Consider the following 25,024-nt stretch of genomic DNA (forward strand, 5'->3'; position numbering starts at 1 on the left):
CTCATTTCTTTAGTTCCTGAACATGACAAGACGGAATCCTAACCCTCTAGGGCAAGTGAGCCAGCCCACAAGTTAGTTTACTTTTTGCATTTCATTAATTTCAGACAGACAATTAAACTAGACTGATTGGTTTCACTTCCTAGTTCTCCAGCCACAGTGCTGCACTGCACCAGCCACAATGCTGCAGCATTTAAGCTGTGAACAATGCAGGGGAGTGTTCAATGAAACTAATTCTCTTCTCACTGAAAGTCATGAAAACTTGTGTTTCATTACTTTTTAAAAACCACACAAAATTTAGACTGGGTCTCCACAAAGCTGCCAATGTCTCTGTAAGCAGGTTGCCACTTCCTACCAGCAACTCCCAAGTTCTAATACATTGGGAATGGAAGAGAACAAAGGCAATTCGGTCAAAATATTTGCTCTCAAATGAATGGAGACAAATGATGTAGCAGGTAAGGTGCAGCAAAGGGAGTCCAAGCCCAGGGGAATCTATTCCTGATTCTGCCATTGACTCACTTGTGTGATCCTGGACAAATCACACTACCCAGAATTTTCTAAGGGCTTGTCTACATCAGAAAGTTGCAGCGCTGGTGAGGGAGTTACAGCGCTGCAACTTTGAAGGTGTACACATCTGCAGGGCACCACCAGCGCTGCAACTCCCTGTTTGCAGCGCTGGCCGTACTCCCGTTTTGTCTCGGGTGTAGGGGATCCAGCGCTGGTGATCCAGCGCTGGTAATCCAATGTAGACACTTACCAGCGCTTTTCTTGACCTCCGTGGAAGGAGGAAGCCTCTGGTAATCAAGCTGGTCTCCTTTCCCGGTTTGCTCTCTCGTTCCCGGAACCCCGAGCAAGCAGGTCTCCTTCCCTGCGGTTTGCAGGGTGGTTCGGGGAACGCGAGAGCAAACCGCGGCGAAGCTGGTCTCCTTTCCCGGTTTGCTCTCTCGTTCCCGGAACCCCGAGCAAGCAGGTCTCCTTCCCTGCGGTTTGCTGGGTGGCTCCGGGAACGCGAGAGCAAACCGCGGCGAAGCTGGTCTCCTTTCCCGGTTTGCTCTCGCGTTCCCGGAACCCCCCTTGAAGCCGCCCAACAGCGCTGCAGTGTGGCCACATCTAACACCGCTTGCAGCGCTGGTTGCTGCAAGTGTGGCCACTCTGCAGCGCTGGCCCTATACAGCTGTACTAATACAGCTGTAACAACCAGCGCTGCAAAATTTTAGATGTAGACATGGCCTAAGAGTGATGTCTGACTTTGGCAGCCTCCGATTTTAGGTGCTCAGTTTGAGACACCTGAGCACCAGCAGTTCTCATTGACTTCAGCTGGAGCAGTCTCACACTGCTTCTGAAAATTAAGTGCAAGCCCTAGTCATCTCAAGTTGTGCACCCAAACCTTGAGTCATCATAAAATCAGAGAAATGCTGGGGAAATGCTAACTTGAACTTCTCCTGCCTCGGTTTCCTCATCTGTAAAATGAGAAGAATGGTACCTTTTTCCTAGGGAACTTAAGCTTAATTTATTACAGCCAAATGCAACCTTTCGCTATACCCATGCAGCCCGATGGACTTCATGTCCAAAGGGTTGCACGGGTGCCTCTGGGAGCATATTCTGACTCTGTCTGAGCAAATTATTTTAAGGCATTTGGATGAAAGATGTTATATAAGTGCAAAGGGCTTATTAACAAACCAGGGCAAGTTGCACTCTCCAATGCCTTCTCCCTATGCCTAATTTGGGTGGCAAAAGCTATTTAGAGAGGCCACTGACTTTCCAGTGTGTCTTTTAGTTTATTGAAACTACTGCTTTGCCTTTCCCCAGAACCATCCACTCAAAGATCTGAAAGTTCTTTACAACCTATCAAGAAATTCAGCCTTGCCTTGGGAGGTAAGGAAATATTATTAGCCCCATTTTACAGCCAGGAAGACTGAGGGTCTGCAAGGTTAAGTCATTTGCTCAATGTTATGAAGCAAGTCAGTTGCAGAGACAAGAATAGAATCCAACAGCCCTGACTCCCAGACCTTTGCTCTCATCATTATGTCATGATGTCCTGCTTTTACACAGACAGAAAAAATCCCAGAGTTACTTATTCTAAGCTAAAAATAGCATATCCTAATGTGACAAATTACTAGTTACTATATAATTTAGCACTAATAAAAAAGAAAGGTAATTTCACAAAATCTGAGTTTCAAAGCAAGATTTAAGTTTCCAACTAATTTATTAAAAAAAAGATGATTCTTTTCCCAAGAATATTTCAAAATGTAATTTATTTTAAAAGCTCCACATAATTAAACCACATAATTACTAATACAAGTTGGTCCCTTTTTTAAGTAATGATCTCACCCAAAATAAGTCGGGATTTTTTTCTTCAAGTGAAGAACACATAATTGAGGCACAGGGTCCATCAGAAATTACATCAGAACAGCCACACTGGGTCAGACCAATGGTCCAGCTAGCCCAGGGGCAGGTGCTTCAGAGGGAATCAAAATAGGCAATCAAGTGAGCCACTCCTTCTCGTCCACCACGAGTGTCTGGCAGTCAGCAGCTAGGGCAGGGGTAGGCAACCTATGGCACGTGTGCCGAAGGCAGCACGCAAGCGGATTTTCACAGCCACTCACGCTGCCTGGGTCTTGGCCACCAATCCGGCGGGAGGGGATGCTCTGCATTTTCATTTAATTTTAAATTAAGCTTCTTAAACATTTTAAAAACCTTATTTACTTTACATACAACAGTTTAGTTATATATTATAGACGTATAGAAAGAGACCTTCTAAAAATGTTAAAATGTATTACTGGCATGCGAAACTTTAGCTCAGAGTGAATAAATGAAGACTCAGCACACCACTTCTGAAAGGCTGCCGACCTCTGAGCTAGGGACACCCAGGGCATGAGGTTGCACCCCTGATACCTTGGCTATTAGCCATTGATGGACCTATTTTCCATGAACTTATTGAATATTTTGAACCCCGTCATAGTTTTGGCCTTCACAATATGCCCTGCCACAGGTTGACTGCGTTGTGGGACATTAGAGAAAAATCTAACGAAGACGTTATAGAGCACTTATCAGTGCAGCAAATTGCTGGATAGATCTGCTCTCCTTCTCTTGGTTCTTTGTCCAGAAAAGTTTACCTCCACTGGAAAAAAAACGAACGACAGGCTGGCTATTCCAGCCCTGGGCTCCCCCAACGAAGCTCGGCCAATGCACCTCAAGTCTGAGCTGCAGCAGTCCCTGGCTAGAAGCTATTTATTCTTCCTGAATAACACTGTGTAAAGAGAGAGTTTCCACTGGGCCTTGCTCAGGGGCCCTTCGGCTGGAAAAGGGCCCGTTTCTTCTGATTTGAGGAAGCGCACACCCAGATATTGAATGGGAAGAGGTTACTAGGATACTTGTCATAGGCATTCACACCTGGGACTTTTAACCAAAGCCAAGAACTTCGCAAGAGGCAGGCAGGCATTTTTCCCCCTACCCATTGCTGCTGAAGGTGCCAGCTTCTAGACGAGATGTAAAACTGAAATCCCCACCATGTGTGTCCCTTCAAGATCCTTGGGAACCTTGCGTGTAAGGGGAGGGGTTAACACCAGCCTCTTGCTAGCTAATAGCATCTTGGCAACCTGCAGTTTCAACTGATCTCAGGCGTCTATTTCCCGCCCTTCGTATTGTTGCGCAGTACCACCGTGCACTGTTAAACAGCTGCCCTGCTCCACTCCAGAGGTAGGAAAAGTAATCCGCACACAGCCGCTGGCCACCTCATAACAGGATTGCAAAGCTTAACTAGTTAACGCGTATAAAGCATTTGCAATTCTGGGACAGGAAGTGCTACAGAAGGGCGGAGTGTCACTGAATAGGCAGGTGATGTGTAAAACTTGTCATTTGCTCCTGCTGGTACACAGCTATCCTGGTCAGCAGCATCCCTAGCTATTATCTCTCTCATCGCCAGATCAGCTCGTTCCTGTAAATCCTGACCCATAGAATTCCCTGCTATTCCAGTCCAAGGCCTCCCACACAGGACTTGGAATATACTTTGAACCTGTCCCCGCTATTCTAGGATGGGGCTACCCCCCACACTGCTCGGGTAGTCCTGACCTGCAGCCGCCTGTGGGTAAAAACTGCCAACTTGAGATGGGTTTCATTTATGTGTATTACTTAACCCAACCTGAAATCCACATGCAAAGGTGTACAGCAGCAGCCTGTGCTGGTGCATCGAGCTCGAATACAGTCTGGTGGAGCCATCTCCACTCGGATCGTCACAAGGCACATTTTGTTCTCAAAAATCCTGCTCACAGCATTACCCATGAGTTCAGAGACCACAAACAGAAAGAGAGAGAGAGACGCAGAGACAGATTTTTAAATAGGAACTAGAAAAATGAATACATAACAAACCAAGGCAAAAAAAAAAAAAGGGGGGGGGCTAGATTCTGAACCTCTGACACATGCTGGATTTTACTCCTTCAAAAGTTCCATGAAAGCCAATGAGACTACTCACAGAGTAAGTGCTATCCGGCATAAGTAGGAAGATCAAAATGTGTAACCCCCATCCTCCCATTTCTCTTTACCTCTTTCCCCTGGCACCCTTCTGGCTCAGATTAAACACAATAATGAATGGAAGTGCATTCCTTATCCAATTCTTTTCTTTTCAGTCAGATTCTCAGTCTCAATGGCGGGCTTATTATTCCAGTTGAAAGCTTGGAGCCCAAGGGAGGACCTATGCAATATGTATCATGCGCTCAAACTTGCAGGCTGCCAATGCTGATCTCTGCAAACAAACCAAGCACCCATATGCAGCCCAAAGAGAATGCTTTTCAACCTCATAATTAAAGTGTAGTCAATTCTCAGGTTCAGAGCTGCTCTACAAAAATGAGTCCAGTTAAAACAAAACAAAACAAAAATTCCATTTTTAAGTTTAATTCAGTTACATGGGTGCAACTCCTGTGTGAACACACACAACTCTTTGGAACGGATCAAAGTAAACTACATCAATATCAACCAGTGTGAACAGCTTTACATGCACCCACACACATTGGCACAGGTGAAACTCAACTGATTTAAAAACTGATTTTAGTACAAGTGGGGCCATTTGCATGTTGGCAAGGTCCAAGTGTAATCTCCCAGCAGGCAGTTCCTCTTCCCTTCACCTGGACTGACTCCAGTGGCTCAATCTTGCAACATTCCATGAGCAGTATTCTCACAGAATACAACAGGAGTACTGCCAGTGGAGTGCTTGCAGGGTCAGGAGCCAGGCATCCAGATTCCCCCCCATCCAGGGTGGGATTCAGTCTTGTCTCAGCAAGACATTGCCACCTGCTCATCTGATCAGCTCGTTCAAAAGCAGTGACAAAAAAACCTCGCTAGTAGAATGCAGACTACCAGCCCACAGTTCCCCCAGCTGCTCTGTGGGTTCAAAGCAAATCCATCCGAGAGACCTTTCAGCCAAGGGCAAGCTATAAAGAAAGGTGACAAAGGCAGAGAGGGGAGCTGCCATGTACAAGTGTTTCTTACCTTCATTGGTTTTCCTCTTGCTAACACAGACAATATATACGCTACACTCCCACTCTCCCATCCCACCCACAGACCCTCCTGCAATCCCAGTCTGCCCTGCACCTTTCAGGTGTACCAAATGCACAGTAAGCCCCGACACACATTCCTTATGCTAATATGCATCGGTCTGTCCTGGGGTCCTGCTTGGAAGGCTAGACCTGCCCCCACCTGGGTTATTCCCGGACTTGGCTGATTGGTCCCCAACTGCTCACTAGCTAAAATGTCCCTGGATTTACCCTAGTCTGAGCAGCTGCCTACCTCTGTCACAACACAGCTCACCTGCCTTCTACCTCACAATGACCCAGGACAGGTGGTCGAGTGAACAGAGAACAAGCCCGGGTTGCTGGAGGCCTGGGTTCAACTCCCACAGCAACGCACACATCCTAGGTAACCCTAGTCAAGTCGCTTCATCTCTCTGGGCCTCCATTCCTCAGCTGTCAAGTGGACAGCATTGTGCTTCCTTACCTCACGGGGGGTTGTGAAGATATTGAAGGCTGGTTCTCCAATACCACAATGGTAGGGGCTAGATAAACCCAAGAAATGGACAGCACTAAATGCCTCTCTCTTCCCTCCCCCGACCCCCGCTCCTCATCGCATGACGAGGAGGAGGGCAGCTCTGAGCCCTTCTCCTCCCAGAGAGATCCATAGACACCACACAATGAGCCCAGGACACTCGGAAAAGTGCTGCTAAGAAAACCTGGAGAAACAGCCCTGAAACAGGAACTAGAGGAGGGGCAGCAAAACAGGCTGGTAACAACCTGTATTGAGCTGATCAGAGAGGGGCTGGGTCAGAAATTGGATGGGAGCCCTCCAAGGAATCGCTACATGGAAGGACACAAGGACACATGGAAAGTGGTACTGCTGACTCAGTGGGGCTCTTCCCTTGTATTAATGCTAGCACTGCTGGCCACGTAGAAGTCAGGTCCTGACCAGCTGTGGTCATTAAAGACCTGTGGTAAATTTGGGGAGCTGTAGGCATGTTACATCCCATTACCCCAACTCCCAGTGCAGTTTTGATGCGGGGTATAAAAACTGCCTCTTTTCCCAAATAGTTGTGTAAGTACTTCTGTTAAGCAGCTGCCATGTTCCACTCCAGAGGTGGCTGCATTTCATTGCAGCATATAGGGATCCTTTCACTTTATATCCTTCACCTGTTCCACAGGTGTCTTTTGAGGCTTCAAACAACCAGTGAAGGGCTTGGAGACCCTCCTGGTAATACTTCTCCATCCCTTCTCTCCCACCATCTCCCCTCCTCCCTCTGATCCACTCCTCTCTCTCCATCCCAAAGTCACTGTTTAGGATAACCCTGGATTCCTGGTGCTGCAGTATTGGCTGCTGCAAGCACGGCCTGGGAAATGACAGCAGATGAGGCCCCGAGGCCCATTCCTGACAGATGGCTGCTCTCTCCATAACACAGGACAGGGGAAACCGGAGATGATGGAAGGCCCTAGCTGGCAGTTTCAACAGAGATACAAAGGAGAAGGAGATGCTTGGGTGAAGGGAAAGGTCTTCATTAGTGGACAGTGCAGACCAGACAAGAAAGCAGCAGAGCTCTGGGACTTGGTCTCCTGGGGTTCTGGTCAGTCACATGCCAGGAGCAGATTTACCCAGAGAGACGCATGCAGAGGGGAAGCCCCCCCACCTCCTACTCACCATTGACTGTCAGGTGCACCCAGCTGCCGTTGTGGAAGGTGTCGTACTGCTGATCCAGCATAAGCACTTTGCACTCGTACCAGCCCTGGTCCTCGGAGCGAATCTGCTCAATGCGCAGGGATGCCTTGTCATGAAGGCTGGCACGGCCTGGAAGAAACACGGACAGAGTCAGAGGGACTCGCTCTCGGCTGGGAAAGGGGACCCCGAAGCCGCAGTGCAGCATCAGCCTCACACCTCAACCCACCACTCAACACCCAGCCTCTCGAATAGCCCTTACAGAGGCTGCAGAGAGTCTACTCTGCCCAGAACCCAGGATCTCTCTCCACCACTGGACACTGAGGCCAGGCTTCTTCAAAAAGGAAAGACTGGTTTCTCTATTTTTGGACGCCCAACACAACGCACCACAGGTCCAATTTTCCAGCCCAACCCTCCCCCAGGAGGAAGCTCCAACATGCCTTCGTTCCGGGCTAGAGTACATCACTACACCCAAGGGATGGGCCACGAGACAGAAGCCCTTCACCTCTAGTTTAGAGTCTATTCCATGTGTGCAATGACTCAAAGCTACCCCCTGCAGTTGTGGGGCAGACCGCATTCTAGGGGAGCCTCATGACTCAGCTTTCAGTGGGTAAGTGCTCCCACCGCAGAAACCACCAGCCCCACTGGCACTAACCTGCCCCCTAGCTGACCAAGGACTGGATAGAGCACAGAGAGCCAATCCCCCCTCAAGGTGATGGCTCCACGGCAGCCTTGAGGCATGCGCCGAGATCTGACATTGAAAACTGACTCGCAGAAGAGCAAAATGCAAAGAAGGTATGACCTGCGGCTGGTGCGCAGGGTTGACGGGGAGGTGGAATAGGACAGGCAAGGACACACTCGCAGGCCAGAGCGAGAGGATGAAAACCCCAGCCACTCATGATAGAATCATTTTCTTCCTGGCCAGAAAAGAGAACCACACAGCAAGCCGCCAGCTAGTTTCCCTGCTTGACACCCTCCAGAGACTGCCAGCTCCCCAGCCACGCTGCTTGCTGGGAATCTGGGCTCCTGGCCAACTCCCACCTTGGAGTGACGGCGCTGGCTGGAAGCGGAGGCATAGATGGGGTATTTGAGACTCTCCCCTGTTCCTAGGGTGCACACTCACACCTTATCCCTCCCCTTCTTGGAGGGCACAGCAGGGAACTGATATACCTACCTGCAGGAGGAAAACATTCCCTACCCCCACCCCCAGACAATACCTCCTCGGCAGTAGCCCCTTTATCGTCTGCCAAGTCCCATGCTCAAGCCAACTCTATAGCTGTGGGGTGCCTCCCTGCCTCCTGGCCAAGTGACTGCTCTCCCAGGTCCTGTTATTCTCCCCATCTCACTGGGAGATCATTCAGAGACAGCTGTGCATCTGCACGGTTTCAGTTTAGGGTCCCCTCTCCCCTCCCCCGTGTATACACTGGGTCCACACAGGGCTGGGATCAAAGCCCAGCTGGTAACAGGATCCTTGCCTCCTCTCCCTCCCATGCTTCAGAGCATGGATTGTGCTGCATCGATTCTCCATCCACAATGATTCCCTCCTCCCCTACCACCACCATGCAGCTCCATGCACCACCTGCAAGAAACAGACACCGGACCTCCAGCTCCCTACTGCTGCAAGGGGCCGACTGGCAGCAGCTGGAAAGGATTGGTAGGGCATCTAAGGAGATGCAGTAGCATCTCACCCCAGAGCTTTGCACACTTGCTAGTGTCACCAGAGACCAGGTCAAAGCCAGGGATGACCCCTTCTGCACCTTGTCGCCCCCGCCCCACGAGGATGGCCAGCTGCTGCTACATCTGCGAGCTGCCTCCCTGTTCTGATCTGCCTTGCGTGATCCTAACCCTCCACGGGTCCCAGCAACCACAGGCAGCTGCAGGGGATTATAGGGTGGTGAAGGGATGCAGCCTAAGCCCCTAGAAACCCAACAATGGGCAAACGGGGCTGCATAGGCCAAAGATCCCCATGGGAAGCAGGCCTATGGAGCCACCCACATGGACAGCTTGCTGCCCGCTCTCCCTTTCCTCTTCCCCTCAGACAAGTCGCTCCACCAAGTCAGGCCAGTTTCCTCGCTGACTCAGTTTCTCCCCTGCCCACCAGCTTTCTAGAGGAGTGAGCTCCTGCAGCCCCCAGATACCCCAGCAAACGCCCCGATGACCACAATGGGAGCCGCAGAGACCTGGTGTCTGAGAACCTCGGGCTCTCTCATCAGCTTGGACGCTGGCCCTGTACCCTGGGGATCTCTGGATCCAGCATCACCTAGCTCAGTCCTGCCCTACTCACACAATTCAGTCTCATCTCCCCCTTACAGGGGCATCCCTTGGAACTGAACACCCCAGGGGCCAGGGCAAGACGCAGTGGGAGGACTAGTTCCCCTTGCTGCAGAGAGGACACCAAGTAAGGCTCCTTCCCCCAAAAGCAGCAGCCCAGGCTCTCCGCTGTTCCTGGGGAGCAGCAAGGCCTGCCCTTGCTTTTGCTTCCTTGGCTCCTTTCGTCCCACACAGCCCAGCTGGCTTCCCGATGCTGCCGCTTAATTAAAACCAGCCGGGTGGAAAGAATGGAATGAAAGGGAGAGAGGGAGAGAGACTTTCCTGGAAGGGGGCAGACTGGATACAGTCCTGTGCTGAGCAGCCAGCTCTCAGTGCACTCCCGGGGCAGCTCCTCACACGCTGTTAGCATGCTGGGGAACAGTGCATAGGAATGCCCCTGCCCTCGGATGGCAGTGAGGGCAGGGTGGGGGGTGCTTAAGGGCTGGAGGACACAGTGTACATCCGCCTCAGCCCATGGCAGGTTGGTCGCTCCAGGTGAAGATGCTGAAGCACCAAGCCCAGTGGAAGTGCCACGGCCGCCCCATCCCCTCTCGGCACAGGAGCCCATGGCTCGAAGACTCACCTGCATACTCTGGGTCCACATGGGGAGGGTAAAACCCAAACTTGATGAAGATGGGAATGGGGACTCCGAATTTGAACCACTCCACCACATAGGGAGGGGGCTGCCCGGTCAGCGGATGGATCACGTCGCATCCCAGGATCACGCTCTCGCCAGCACGAGCTGTCACAAACTCGGGTTCCTCCCTTGAGCCGTGGGCACCTGGGAGGAAAGGAACAAAAAAAAAAAAAAAAACACAAAAAACACAGCCAGGCAGAGTCAGTGGCTTTTATTGCAAGCAGCCTATCTCCACATTCCTGCAGGTCCACATGGCGAGACTTTCACAGGGCACACTATGGCTTGGGAACCAGCAGTTGGGCCTGGTGAGGAAACGGAGACACTCCCTCTAGCAGCTGAGCTCCCTACCACCACGCTGGGGCGTTGAGAAAAGGAGCATGCCCCAACTCTGCAGCAGCAAGTCTGCCACAGCACCATGCTAACGAAGGGCGCACGGCCAGGCTCTAACGGTAGCAAGCCGGTAGCACAGTGCCCCTGGTGCTAGCCGAAGGCTAGGAGCAGATCAGGGCAGCAGGGTCACATAGAGGAAAGCCAGCAGACTAAAGAATATCCCACTCCACAGGCCTCTGCTGCCGCTCGCCATGGTGCCGAGGATGGGTCGTGCTAGCCTCCCCATCAGCAGTTTGAGAACGAGAAAAACTGTCCAAGCCTAGAGAGTCACGGCATCCAAAGGGCAACATGTTTCCAGTAAGCCCCTCCACCCCGCCGGGAAACAGCGGCTTCCACAACTGAGACACACACGGTCTGCCAACACTGCACACGATGCCAGTGCAACTGAGTGACTCGCGTGACTTCCAGACCTGCCAGAGGCACCCCTCACTCCAGCTACTCGCTCTCCTCCCAGCGACCGGCCCGAGAACAGTCTACTTCCCACCAGTCCCAGAACTCTGGTCAAGCGGGCTGGGTCCCTCACCTGCTCCAAAGGCACCTAAGCCACCTCGTCTTTGTCAGAGTCGGGCCAAGGAGACAGCTCACCCTGCAGTCACTGGTTCGTTTGTTTGGTTCATTGGATCACCGGGGTTGCTAGCTGGGCAGATTTGTCATATGTGTTGCCCCCTTTTTGGGGAGCCACAAGCAGCCACTGAACATGCTCAAAGGCTGCTGCAGATCATCTCCAAGATGCTATGCCCAGGGCTGGCCTCTTGACTCAGAAAGGAAGGGGAGCAGAGCAGGGACACCAGGGGCAAGAGACCGAAGGAAAGTGGCTGGGAGAGTAAAAAGAGCGAGGGCAAATGCAATGAATAGATGCTGCCTACTGATGGCCCCATCGCAGGCAGAACTTTGAGAATGCGAAAGACCAGGCTGTGGGTGCAGAGAGCAGACTGTGCTCTGGCCTAGCACAGCAAAGCATGGCAGAGGAGGGAGTGGCCCCCCAAGGCTGCCCCCTGAGGCCTGCTCCCCCTGAGCACATAGGTCTGTCACCAACTGCCCAGCCAGCTGCCCAGCTCCTCCTGCCCCCTCAGCACATGGAGATTCCCTCCAAGGTCACCTTCTTCCCATGCTCCCCACCCCCACATGCAGGTGCCCCTGCCTCCCATTCTGGAGAAGGAGAAGGAGGAGGAGGAGGAGGAGGATGGGGAGGTGCAGGCAGGAAATGCACAGCTCTTCTATCAGCTCTGCATTGCTTAATATCATCTTCAGGGACGCCTCTCCTCCCTTCAGCAGGAGAGACATCCATTCATAAACCCACTCGCCTCGCCAGCCAATTACGCAAGGAGCTACAAACCCCTGGAATGGGCCTTTCAAAAAGGAAAAGTGCTGACACCACCCAGGCTTAGCCCAACGGGCGGTGACAGCATCATTAAAACAGATGCTCGATGAACTGGACACCCCAAGAACCCACCTGACACATCCATCCCCAGATCCTGAGCCAGTCCTGCCCTGCCCTCGCAACCACCCCACCTGCCACATGCATCTGCCAAGAGCCAGGAGACTTATCCCATAGCTCCACATCCCCCTGCAATGTCCATACCCCACTAACCTGCACCAGCCACATCACCCCTCCCAAAGACCAAAGCTAGCCTCCACAGTCCAAACACAGGTATTTTCTACCTCTTCCCAAGCCTGCTGCCAGCCCCTTCCCAACCGCTATCAGGAGCCTGTAGCTAACCCATTTCCCCTTGCAAACACAGGACTCCTCCCAGGCTTAGCAGGATTGGATCAGGTCAGGTCACGGCAGGAGAGAAAAAGACCCACGTGCTGCAGAGAATGGTGCTGCAGCTGCAGCAGGTGGCTCTTTCATTTGAGTCAGCTCTGACCCAAAAGCCCCAGGGCTGAGGCTAGGGGGTGCTAGTTTGCTGACAGCACAATCTTTCAGATAAATCCTAAGACCGAAGGCCCACTGTGCCACTGAAGTTCTGGCCAACTTCTACTGGGGATAACTCACCCCTCTGCAATTTCAATGTGGAACAACTATGCTCTCCCAAAGGCAGGCTGTATTTCAAGGCCAAGTAAAAGCAAGCCCTGGCACTCTTCATCTATAGAGTTCGAAGTGTGTTACAAAGATCTGCATCTTTCACTCCAATTCCAGGTGGGATAACTGAGGCACAAAGCAACACAGGAACTTCCTCACAGTCACCCAGCAGGCCAGTGGCAGAGACAGAAACAGAACCCACATCTCCAGAGTCCAAGTCCAATGCTTTATCCACTAGACCACACTGCCTCCCCTACATGGCCCCTCCAGGCTTGCACAATCACTGGGGTAGTGCAGTGATACAGCAGGTACACAATTTGCAGGAAAGGTGCAGGGCTCACACCTGCTCGCTGTGGCACACCCGCTCCCCCCCTTCTCCATCCTCTGAGCCAGCTTCTGAGAAGACAGAGAACCAGCTGCTCTCCTACAAGTGCTGGGAGGCGGGTGGGAGCCCATACAGTCCTACCCTGCACAGCCCATTCAAGGGGTCTCTCCACAGCAGGAGCTGTGTGGTAAGGCCTGGGGGTACCATATTCATGGCACACAAGGCCAGTCTCCTCTGCCAGCCAGCCTCAGCATGACAGAGGCGAGGAGAGAGAGCTTTAAAACCCTTTGCAACCTAGAAATTCCACAACCTTCACCCCACCAGCCTCCACACAATCTTCCCAACCCAAGTCAGGGCCGAAGCAGCTGTTAGCAGCCCCTGCTGCTCCTACACCATGCCCCACAGCACCCTTAGCTGCCAGAGGCTAGCTTTGCTGTTCCTCTGAGCCCCTTGCTGCAGCCAGCGCTGCTCCCCAGCGCATCTGTTACAGTGAAATGCTGGAACTACAGTAACTGTGAGCTCCCCCAAAACTAACACCTCTACAAAAGAGGTCTGCAAAGCAAGGCTGGGGCTTAAGAAGCCGTCCACCACATCACAACTGGTGCCCTGCCCCATTCCCTGCAGAGACGCCTGCTGGAAGAGGCTGGGGCTGCTGTGAGCTCCCCTACAGCCTGTGCCATTCTCCCAGGGACAGGAGAGCAGCGGTTTTTGAAAGTTCCTTTCAGTTAGCTCCTGCCTGGATCCTGCAGAAGGCAGAGCCTGGGGAATCAGGGAAGCGGCTCCGTGGTACTGCAGCTTCGGGTATTGGAGCTTTTATAGCGTGAAAAGGCTCCTTTCCGCATGCAGCCAGGAAGCCGCTCAGGCTGTTGATGCCTCTGCCAGTGAAGAATCTTCATTCTTCAGGGAGGCATGTTCCCAGATCCTTCGCTCTGCTCTTCAGGGCCAGCTTTGATTGGCCAATAGTGACATCACTGTTTTTCCACAACAGGAGAGTAACATCACTGGTTATTTCTGGCTCAGACACAAACGTAAACCAGCAAACGGCCCACACAGGCCCCTCGGGGCCCCTGTGCAGGCTGATAATCAAAGTCCCTTTGGGGACACAGCAGTCAGGTGGATTTGGCACAGTGGTAAGCCGCCGTTTGCTGGGATAGTGTAGGCAACAGCCGAAGACTCGCTCCTCTGCAAGCTGCGCCAGTGCAGGAAAAAACATGTACGAGTCTTATCACACAAGGCCACCAGCCATGAGCATAGCACCTCTACAGCTCGTCAGCCCAGGCACGGGGACAGGCGAAGGCTATGGGGTCTGTAGCCGGAGGAGGAACGTACCTGGGGTGACGTGTAACAGGCAGAAGTGTGGCAGAGGGGTGGTTGGGGTGCAGGTGTATTAGGAGGGACCTGGGAACAATAGAAAGGTTTGTGCTGCGTGCGTGCTGAGCGGTAGATAGGGTGCCTAGCATGTGGGCATGGAGGGGCCACGTCTCTCGCCTGGGAGGGTAATTGCTCACTTGGGTCATGCACACACCACAGGTGCATGGCTGCAGACCACCACTAGGGAGTGAGAACATGTCTAAAAGCAGAGGGGAGCCACGCACCAAGTAGCTGCAGCCTTCACCACTCATCACCATCCCATCCCTGGGCTTCACACCACCTGTGCAGGATTCCTTTCCACCTCCCTGGGCCTCATTATCACTGCATTTCTAATGAGGCCAAGGCTTCTGCACCTCATCAGCTGATGGGGTGACTTCAGCTGTCACTCCACCCCTGAAATCTGCAATACTTTGAGGGGGTCCTGGGACTGGAATCCATCCTCTCTCATTCCAGTGTCCCGGGGACGTTTCCTTCTGTGCTACTACCCTCTCCTCTACAATGCAGCCACCCCACGCTATGAGGAACCCAAGTCATTGCTTACTAGCCACAGCTCTGGAGCGGCTCCTGCTTTCAGATGCCACAGCAGGCTCCGCACAGCCTGGCAGAGATACGGCACAGCAGCTGCAGCAGCAAGAGGGAGGGGCTGGGGTCCGCACAGGGCATTTGAAGGCCAAACCATTCTCCTTAGGCCTCAGCCGGCATCTGAGATCAAACTGCCCAGGAGCCTGGTCCAAGCCAGCCTTCCTTCTAGCACGAGAAATCATGGGGTTTGCCCGGAGATTCCCCCAGCCACCTGCCTGGCTCCACAGCATGACCATCTCCCCGCATCTAAATGGGACAGCAGCTACCACATTCAAACTGATGCTGGTGAGAGCACCTTGTGTGAGCCCGAGCTAGGACAGAGGAAGGAGGGGCAGGCTGCTCGGCTCGTCAGAGCAGCCCTCCTGGATGAGGGTCCAATCCTGCACTCATGCTAATCTCCTTCAACTGCTGGGTGGGGAGGGGATGAGTGGCTGAGCAAGAGCTGCAGGATTTTGGTCTCCCAAAATTTGACAGCCACCCTAGTCTGGGGGGCAGAGGTTGTTAACCCTTCTGCCCCACAAGAGAATCTGCAAGACCTCTTTACCAGGCCCCAAAGTCTCAGGGTATGAGGACTTGCATCCATCCTGCCCCCCGCCCAACAGGGAGTGAGCAGGTTCCCACGTCCTTGCCAGACCAGTGTTCCCCGGCTAGCAGCTTGTGCAGTGCAGAAGCTCGGAGCCCATCCAAGCCTTCGCCGGTACGCAGCAGCTGCAGTGTCTCCCTAACACACAACTGGAGCCCTGCCAGCACACGTAGGACTTGATGCACCTTGGCACAGTCCCCAGCTCTCTTATCTCCAGTCAGCACCAGGCCCTCCATTCACCTGAGGAGCATTCAGATTTCCACACGGCCAGCAAGAGCAGCAGAAGGGCAAGGGGAGGGGCTGGCCGGAGGGGAGAGAATGACACCACCATATGCACTGGTAGGGCCAGTGGTCTCGTACTGCCTCCTATGCCATCTAACCCAGGAGCACTGATGGGATGAGTCTGCCAGGCCTCAGCCGTGTCAACCCAAAGGGTCTGGGCAGCATGCGTGAAAGAGCAGCCAAAGAAGGCTTTGATATTTGCTTACACGCCCCAGACACAGCCTCAGTGCAAGAGCCCCCTGCAGTCAGCGGGAGTGGATGGTGCTCAGCACCTCACAGGATCGGGCCAGGAGACCCAGAGGCTGCTCGCCAGAGGGAGAAAGCACCATAAGTGGCAGCCTCCTGCTCTCACCCAGCCCCAGATACCCAGCACTAGCGGCTCTTGGTACTGACACAGCACCAGCTCCCTTCTCCTCCAATTCCAGCAGCTCCCTCCGCCAGCTCCAGCTTATCGCCCTGAATTTTCATCTCTGTCTGGTCCAATAACGCTCATTTCCTGCCCTCACACACGTCATCAAGCAAACAGTAACCTCAGCCAGGGACGCCGTGTGCTGGGAGCACCGATGGTTCTCAGCACCTGCCTCCAGAAGCTCACAGCTGGGGAAGCTAAACCCAGCTCAGGGGGCTTCACCGAGAGCAGACCTCTGCTCCCAACCAAGCGTGGGGACGTTGGAGTGCTGCCCCCACAGCAAGAGGAAAGAGGATTCTGTTGGTAAGGCTGAGAGACTAGGAAGTGCCTTGAACCCCACCGGCTACAAGCAGGAGCTGGGCTGGCCCAGACTGGAAGGGATACCAGGAAAGGCGGGCGGAGGGGAGGAACAATGCCATAGCACAGGGCCCAGTCTTTCCTCAGCTAAGGCCAGGCAGACCCAACAATGGTGCCCATCCTAGGGAACTTGGTCATTGGCATCACCAGGCAAGGGGACTGCCTGGCGCTGGGTGTTGGCCAGGAGAGTTCTGCTGAGCCAATACTCCCAGCTTGGCTGTAGGGCAACCCCTTGCTAGCTCTGATGTCCCAACGTCACCTGCTGCACTCCAGGTCTGAGAATTCTGCTCCCGCTTTTCGGCATCAGGGCGCATGGATGTGCGCAGGCCCCATTCAAAACAAGTCTCTCCCCACAGCTGCTGAACCTGTTTCAGAATCAGATTCCAACCAGCTCACACCCCTATGGCTTCAGTGCAGTTTGGCCAGCTGCAGGGGAAGGGACCAACACCAGCCAGCTGCAAACTGTACCTTACCCCATGCCAGCAGATGCTGTCCCCACCCTGCGCAAACAGGGCTACAGCATTGAGGCACACTGCTCTACCAATCCAGCCCCGGAAGGGGCTCTCTCGAAGGACTCAGTCGTGTTTGAATGTGGCTGTGAAGAACTGAGCTAGCCAACAAAGCCCACTTTGTGGTCAGCGCAGACCTCAGCGCCTTGTGTCAGCTACTTATGCTCCTGTGAGAGCACAGCAGGCAACTCCCTGCCACCGCCACCCTCATAACACGGGGATACTGGTTTCAATGCTGACTCGAGGGAAGAACACTGCATAAAGCATGACCAGGGCTACCTCCTGCCACAGCCAGTGGGCTCCCATCTGACTGCTGTCCAGGCCTGATGCTGTTTAGCTTAGATCTGATGAGAGCACAGCCCATGCTGCTCTGATGGCAAGGGACCAAGAGCAGAGGAGGGAGGAGCTCCCAGCCCACCACCTGGCTCCAGCTGGGAATAGGTGAGTTTCGACTGGAAGCAGATGCCCCAGTGCCATGTCAAGCAAGACAGCCGATTGATCCCCACCATGGCCATTCACAGCCAGCCTCTGGGTTTCTCGGCACGATTAGCAACTTTAATTTGCTCTCGACTCGATTGTATTTCATGGCCCTTCCTCGCAGGAAGTTTATAATTCAACCTTCTCATCACAAAAGGGGAAGAAATAGCAGCAGCAGCTTCTGCAGGGCCTGGCAGAGAGGAAAGAACGAGCAACAGCTATTCACAGGATGGATACCCAACACCGTGGTACCACCTTTTCCCCACTGCCCAGGGTATCGGTCAAGAGAGGATGGGGGCCACATGCCGGAGCAGCTCTGTGATTCCTAACATTATGCCTTACAGTGGCTCCTGCTGAGTGAGGTTGGGACTGCAGGAGCTGGAAGCGCTCTCCGCTGGCATGCAAGGAACAGTATCACGTTCAGGATGACACCAGCCCTGATGTGTCAAATCTTTCTGTTCAGGGACTGCTGAATGGCTGGGACAAGACAGCCCATTCTCCAAGGCAGCTTCAAAGAGGCTTTTACAGACGAGAGACAAAAAATAGCACAGGCCGTGTAACTTGAGGCCTGATACAAAGGGTCCAGTGACGTCTGGAAGGAAGCCATTGCCCCCAGCTCTGAAAGCACAGACGATGGCAAGCAGAATAACGAGCCATTTAATTATAGCCCGCACCAGTTTAACACCATCCTCCCTAACACATCACAGCACACAGGCCTCTGAGCAGATGAGGGGAAGGGAGGGGAGGAAAGGAGAGGGAAGTATGGGAACACAGTGCCCAGCTCAGGAAGGGACTCTCTGGCCGTCTGGGGAAGTCCCAGGGTGCTGCAGGAAGGGGTGCTGGTGAGTCAGCTGTTCGCACTCTTCCCTCATTGCCCCCCTTTTCTCTACACTTGTGCCAGTGACCTCCCATGCTCTGGCTGTTGGTGTTATCCTGATAACACTCGCAGCTCTGTATCTCCCTCTCCAGCCTGTGGTCATCTCCCCAGTGTCTCCTTGGGGGTGCCCTGCTGCTTCCGCAAACCATGCACCACAAACGCAGATCCCCTCTGCCCACTTCACCCCTTCCCCTCCCACCTGAGCTCAGGGCTGTCTGGGACTCCTCCCTTTCCTCACCACCAGGATCCTCCCACTCCTTCCTCGCACACCCACCCCCCACTTTCAGAACCAACAGCCATCTCCAACCTCTGTCTCTGGAGCCTCCCCTCTCCCATCATCCAGCAAGTAATGCAGCTTCCTCCTCCATTGCTCTGACAATGTCTCTCCCACCCCCTGCTCCTCACTTCTTTCCACTGGCTCCCCGTCACTGAGAATGAAGTTAGGAGGAGGGGGTTGAGCCCAACCCCCAATGCTCCTCACCTCACTCCCTCCTCCCATTCTCACCTCCCTGTGCCTGGAATGGTCTGTCTTCCTCATACACCTCCTCCAAAGCCCTCTCCCTGCAGCCCGTCCCACCCCTTGGATTTCCCCTCCTGCCTCAGCCCCTTCTCAAAACCACCAGCATTGAATAGGCTTCACTCTCTCCGTAAGATGCCGTCCATTATGCTGCACTGCTTGAACTCCCTTTCTTGGCTTGTCATCACCTCGCACTGCCTGAGCCTGCAAATTCCGAGGCAGAATGCGTATCTCTGACTGGCTAGGCAGAGCCAGGGCACTCTATTGATTGGTGATGGCATTTGGAAAGTGTTTTGGGATCACCAGATGAAAGGGGATTCATGAGCATTAGCTATTATCTTGTGCCCAGAAGCTAAGGTGATGAGTTCTCTTCAACAGACGTCCCTGCCATCCACCTCTACACGACAATCCATCTCTGAAGATCACCGTCCCATCCTTCAGCTCCAGGCAAAGACAACTTGATTTTCCAAGTTGCTGAAGAAACACTGCTTCACCAGGAGCTGCAGGTGCTCCGCCTCTCTGGAAATCAGGCCATGAGGGGGCTAAGACCAAGGGGTAAACCAGAGTCATCCACATAGACAGGCGGACAGCTAAGAAGTGATGGAACAAATCCCTGCAGAAGACTCTGGGACCTGAAATCCTTCCATAAGGCGGCAGCAGCTAAGTTGGAGGGGATAGACTGCACCATCCCCTTTTCTGTTGGAAAGATGAGCAGAACAGACGAGAACCGTCTCATGCAGAGGTAAATGCTCCCTTTTCCTCCCTCCCTTCTAATTGACCTGGCAATAAGCCCTTTCCAGGCAGCATGGCCAAAGCAAGGAATTTCCACCCCCCGCCAATCAGGAGAGAGCCAGGGGGAAGCCAGTGTCAGCTGGGCATGAAGATTCACAGCCCACCCACAAGCAGCAGAGGCTGTTAACTTCAGCTCCTAGAAGCAGCTCATTAACTAACAAGAGGGGAATAGGAGTGTGTGTGTGTGTGTGTGTGTGTGTGTGTGTGTGTGTGTGTGTGTGTGTGTGTGTGTGTGTGTGTGTGTGTGTGTGTGTGTGTGTGTGTGTGTGTGTGTGTGTGTGTGTGTGTGTGTGTGTGTGTGTGTGTGTGTGTGTGTGTGTGTGGAGAAACAGCCACATAGGAAAAGCACAGCTGAGAACGGATGAGTGAACACACAGGAAAGGGAGAACCAACAAGGCAAATGGAGAAAAAGCATGAATGGAGAAAGAGAATGGATGAGCATAAGAGAGAAGGAAGGAATGAGTGGGAAAGAGAGAACAAACAAACAAACAAACAAACAAACAAGAAAAAGGAACGCACAAGGGAGCCTGAGCAAGCGAAAGGCATCCATGGGTGTTTCAAAAACATCCCCATTTCAAACGGAGCCGGCACCAAGTGACTAGGGGCCCAGCTCTATGCCTTTTCCTGGGCTAACACCATTTGAAGCCGAATGAACACGAGCCGGGTTTGAAATCCCACTCCCTCTTTCCGAGAGGGAAAAGGAAGAGTCCAGGCAGGTCAGAGCCACCTGATGGCCCTGGTGCTCTCCCACTTGCAGGGCCCATGGATCAGCAGGATCCACTACACACACCTGCAACTTTGCCCTCACAGTTGCCAAGTGCTTCGTGCCCACTGCTGCCCAGGCCCCAAACAGGCTTAGCACAGAGGGAGTGGGCAGCATGCACATGCCCTGCAGTAGCCTCTGGAATGGAAGTGCTGAGATGTAAGTGTCATGGAGTGTGGGGGCGTCAGGGCCCTGTACCCCTCTTTCTTGGACTCAGTGACTCTCAGCCAGCCAGTAAAACCGGTTTATTGGACAACAGGAACGCAGGTTACAGCAGAGCTTGTAGGCACAGCCAGGACCCCTCAGTCAAGTCCTTCTGGGGTTCAGGAAGCTTAGCCCCAGCTTGGGATTCCCTGAATTCCAACCACCCAGCCCAAAACCAAAACCAAACTAACTCCCCCCAGCCAGCCCCTTCCTTTGTCTGGCTTCCCAGGCAAAGGTGCTGACACACCTGGTGATGCAGTAGGGACTGTCTGTGTGGGGGATGGCAGAGCCGGGGACGACTTTAGGTGAGGGACAGGACCTAAGCCTGTAACCTGAGCCAGGGAGGGGGGAGGGCACTGTAACCCCCCCCCCGGCCAGCAGGGGATCCTCCTAGCAAAGCTCACCCGCCAGCAGGGGATCGTCCCAGCGAAGCTCAGCATCCATGGAGAGGAAGCAGCTGGAATGGGAGAGAGAGCTGGAGGATCTTGAGAGACAGCATGATCGGGAGGAGAAAGAGAGACAGCGTCATCATGAGCTGGAATTGGCGATGAGTGAGAGGAGGCCCAGGACTGCACGGAACTTGGATAAATGTATCCTGGCCCAGTGTAAGGAGGGAGAGGACATGGATGACTTCCTGGATGACTTTGAGACGGCCTGCGAGCTGCACCAGGTTGATCCTGCGGACAGGCTCTGGGTTCTCACCCCCTTACTGGACTCCAAAGCTGTGGCATTGTACCGTCAACTGGAAGCGGAAGAGAAAGAGGACTACGAACAGTTCAAACAGGCCCTGCTGCGTGAGTTTGGGCTGACTCCTGAGATGTACCGGGAAAGGTTCTGGAGTCAGGATAAAACCCCTGAGATCTCATATCTGCAACTAGCGGCCCGCATGGAGGGATATGCCAGCAAGTGGGCAGATGGGGCCCAGACGAAGGGAGACCTGGTTAAACTGCTGGTACTGGAGCAACTGTATGAGCGATGCCTGAGGCTGTGGTTGAGGGACCAAAAGCCAGAGAACCTGCGACATGCAGGGTGGCTGGCCGACGAGTTTGTGAAGAGCCTGTCGGGGGGCGGCAGGGAGGAGTCCCAAAGGAACAGGCTTGCCACAATGCAGGGTGAGTCTCACCCTGGGACCTCCCAAAGGGGGAAGAGGGAGAACACCCTCCCAAGGGGAATGCCCAGCATCAGGGACAACCGATCGATTCGAGGGGACCAACAGGACATGAGCTGCTATCACTGTGGCCAGAGGAGCCACATGCGGTCCCAGTGCCCCAAGCTCAAGGACAGACTGAGCAGACCGACCCCACACAGACAGTCCCTACTGCATCACAGTAAGTGAAGGAAAACAGGTCAGTTTCTGGCAGCTTACAGAGCCGGTATCTAATCGAAAAGCCAGTAGGGCAACCACATGCAGGGCTAGGCTTCACCTCCATGTGAGGAAAGCTGTCTGTCTGCCATCCATTACAATTACAAGCACTCAGCTCTTGTGGGGATCACCCCCAGCCCTGCTCTTTGCTCTGGATTCCCTCTCTTGCTTGGTTCACATACCTGGCTAGATGCCCCTGTCTCACTAGCAAGTTTCACTCTGTCTGCACATTAGTGGCCTCAGCCCAGAATTACCCTTCCAGTCTATTAACTTCCCCTCTCCGAGGGAGAGTGAGGAGCACAGGGCTCAAAATCTTGCAAGAGATGCCAGCATCCCACACCTTTGCGGCAGGGAAGAGGGACAAGGGGGGAAAGCTAACTGCACCTCCAACCCAAGCCGTACATTTGGGGACAGTCCCACGCAGTTACACACATTTAGGATACCTTCAGGCACTTAACCACATCTGTGATCTGGCAAAAGAGATCATGGAAATGGGGCAACATCCACAACAGCAGAGGGTTCTTCAGTAACTCTACCAGATCAGGGCGGGGTCACATTTTTTAGGTATCTGTTGAGTCCACAAAATATGCACGCATACCCATGGTGCACTCCAAAAAACTTGCCACTTACAGCACTATAGATACTAAAGTGACAGGTGCTAGAGAGATCAGTGTCACCAGCTCCCAGAGTTTTACGAGTCTCACAGTATTGGCTGTTCTTCAGAGCCCCAGCTCCTGATGGCATGTGATCAGGTGAGAATTTCAGCTTCCATTTACAAAGTAAGTTTCTGGCCCTTGTGTTTGTGAAGAAAAGCTTGAGAACATGACCCATATGGGACCTAAAGATTAAAAAGCCAGAGGGCAAATGAAAAGAATCTCAAAGGTATTTAAACATTTCATGATTTCTGTGGTCTGACACGTGACTTTTGAATGGTTGCAATTGGCCCTACGGAGAGATACAGAAGAGATGTGGGTACCAAAAGGCCCCATGCAACTCCATGAATCGTGGACACAAAGTACCACTCTGCAAGCGCCACTTTGCATGGTGAGCAGACAAATACAGGGCAGGCATGTATGCCAATGCTGCAGGAGTGGCATGGGTGCTCACATTTCAAACATGGCCCTGATGGAACTTCCACACACAAACAGGCCCTGCTGCTCCTGGACAGTTCAGTGCATACCCAATAGAAGTAACTCCACTCCTCTCTCTCTTCCCTCCCCTCTCTTCCCTCCCCCCGCAGTCAAAGGATGAGTAGGTCCTCTGCACTCCACAGCCCATTTGGTGGAAATACAAGGCAGCAGCAGGAGGCGGGCACATCACATATGAGGCAGTATCTTTCTAAGCAGACACTGTCAGTCTGTTGTAGGATCCATTCAGGTCTCAGAGGTGTTCTGATAGAGCTGGTAGCTGATTTCACACCTGCATTGTGGATTCTCTCACTTCTCTGGGGCATGGCAGGGAGAGAAAGAGCCTCTTGTTTGTTATAGCTCTGACAGCTTGGACCCCACCATCCTGGTGGACGCATCTTCATGGCTCTACTGCCCCATCGTGAGTACTCTGAACATCCCCATCACCTCCAGGACATAGAGTGGCCATGAGGGATGTAAAACACTCTGGATCAACACAGAGCCATAGCTGTGGACTGCAGCGTCAGACCCTGAGCTGGGACATGACAGATGGAATAGTGGAGCAGAGCAAATGTGCGGTGACAGGTACTGTATTTGTGGCTGGGTGCATCAAATCAGCAATGACAGGAAAGGCAGAACTAAGGTCTCTGAACATTTCATGGGGTTATTTCAGTCCATATGTGAGGCATGCCTGTCCCATGCTCTATCTAGGTCCTTCTAATAAGCTTTAGAACACAATACAACCACACACATGCTATTGTGGCAGGACCTTTTAGGAGTCCCGAGAGAGAACATGCAGCAGCCCAAGTAGTCAGGTCCCTTGGATTCCGCTGCAAGCTCCTTCCTGGAGAGCCTGGACATCAGGATTCTTGGGGGCTACTTGAAGCTCCAAGGGAAGCACTGTTTTGCAGTAACTGGTGAGGGGGGACTGGGAGTCAGGACTCCTGGGTTCCATTTCTACCTCTGCCACAGACTCATTATGCTCCTTTGGCCAACACACCCAACTTCTGTGCCTCAGTTTCCCCCATCTCTGAAGTGGAGACACCACCTGCCTCACAAATAGGAGTTCATGAGCAAGGCTTCACTAGCGAGATCAGGGAGGAGACACCCTACTGCTGTACTTCCATAGGTTCCCTAGCACATGGGCACATCTCCCATCACCCTGGTCCAGCAGAGACATGTTGGGCATTCAGAGCTCCTGCAATCCCTCCACCTAGCCAGCCTGCTCCTCCCCATAAACTCCCTTCAGTTGACAGAGGGAGAGGGGAAGGGACATGCACTCAGAGCTGCTCTGCCTATCCCAGGAGAGCCACCCAGCCCATGACACAGACAGCCCTTTCAGCTCATCTGGATGCCTACAGGCTTCAAATATTCAAAACTGAGTTCCACTGCTCCACTTGGCCATCTCATTCCCAGGTTTATCCCAATGGGTCAGAGCCACGCTGGCTCCCTCCCTCTTCACCAGGGGGCAACTGCAGCAGTTCTACCGATTCTCCAACCCCCAGATCTTTCTAGGGTGCCAGACTGACGGAAGCACATGGGACTCCGCTTGCGGGGTGAATCCAGGCCCCACTTCCGACAGACAGTGTCCAATAACAGCCGCATTAATGCTCTGTCACTGGCTCTGCCTCGCAGCTGTTCTCACTTTGGTGCCAAGTTGCTATACGGGGGGAGAAAAGAGGCAGAAAGGGGTCGAGAAAGGTGCATCAAGCCCAGCCGAAAGACCCTCTCAGCCAGCTGGGCACACGGGACCCACCTAATAACAGAGAATCCCTCAAAGTTCCACTACAAGCGGGGAAGAAAAGGAAGGACATTTCATTGGGTGGGCTGCTGCTAACCCCAAAGGTTCAACCTTGCCATCCTCTTGCTACTAATCCCATACGAGAGTGCATTCTAGGCCTCTGAAACAATGCAAAGTTGGCAGGGGAGTGGGGTCCT

The 25,024-nt window shown here is 53.2% G+C and overlaps 1 protein-coding gene across 6 annotated transcripts in view; it reads right to left on the minus strand.

Moving 5' to 3' along the window:
• The window catches only part of IGSF9B (immunoglobulin superfamily member 9B), a 96,554-nt gene that overhangs the window by 58,400 nt on the left and 13,130 nt on the right, over window positions 1–25,024 (minus strand). For all 6 annotated transcript variants that reach the window (XM_030538491.1, XM_030538495.1, XM_030538490.1 and 3 more), the window contains exons 2-3: window positions 10,082–10,279; window positions 7,174–7,320 (exon numbers count right to left, since the gene is read on the minus strand). In XM_030538491.1, coding sequence (XP_030394351.1) covers window positions 7,174–7,320; window positions 10,082–10,279 — 345 coding nt within the window. The remainder of the gene's footprint in view (window positions 1–7,173; window positions 7,321–10,081; window positions 10,280–25,024) is intronic.

This window comes from Gopherus evgoodei, chromosome 19 (assembly GCF_007399415.2).
Source record: "Gopherus evgoodei ecotype Sinaloan lineage chromosome 19, rGopEvg1_v1.p, whole genome shotgun sequence".
Taxonomy (NCBI): domain Eukaryota; kingdom Metazoa; phylum Chordata; order Testudines; family Testudinidae; genus Gopherus; species Gopherus evgoodei.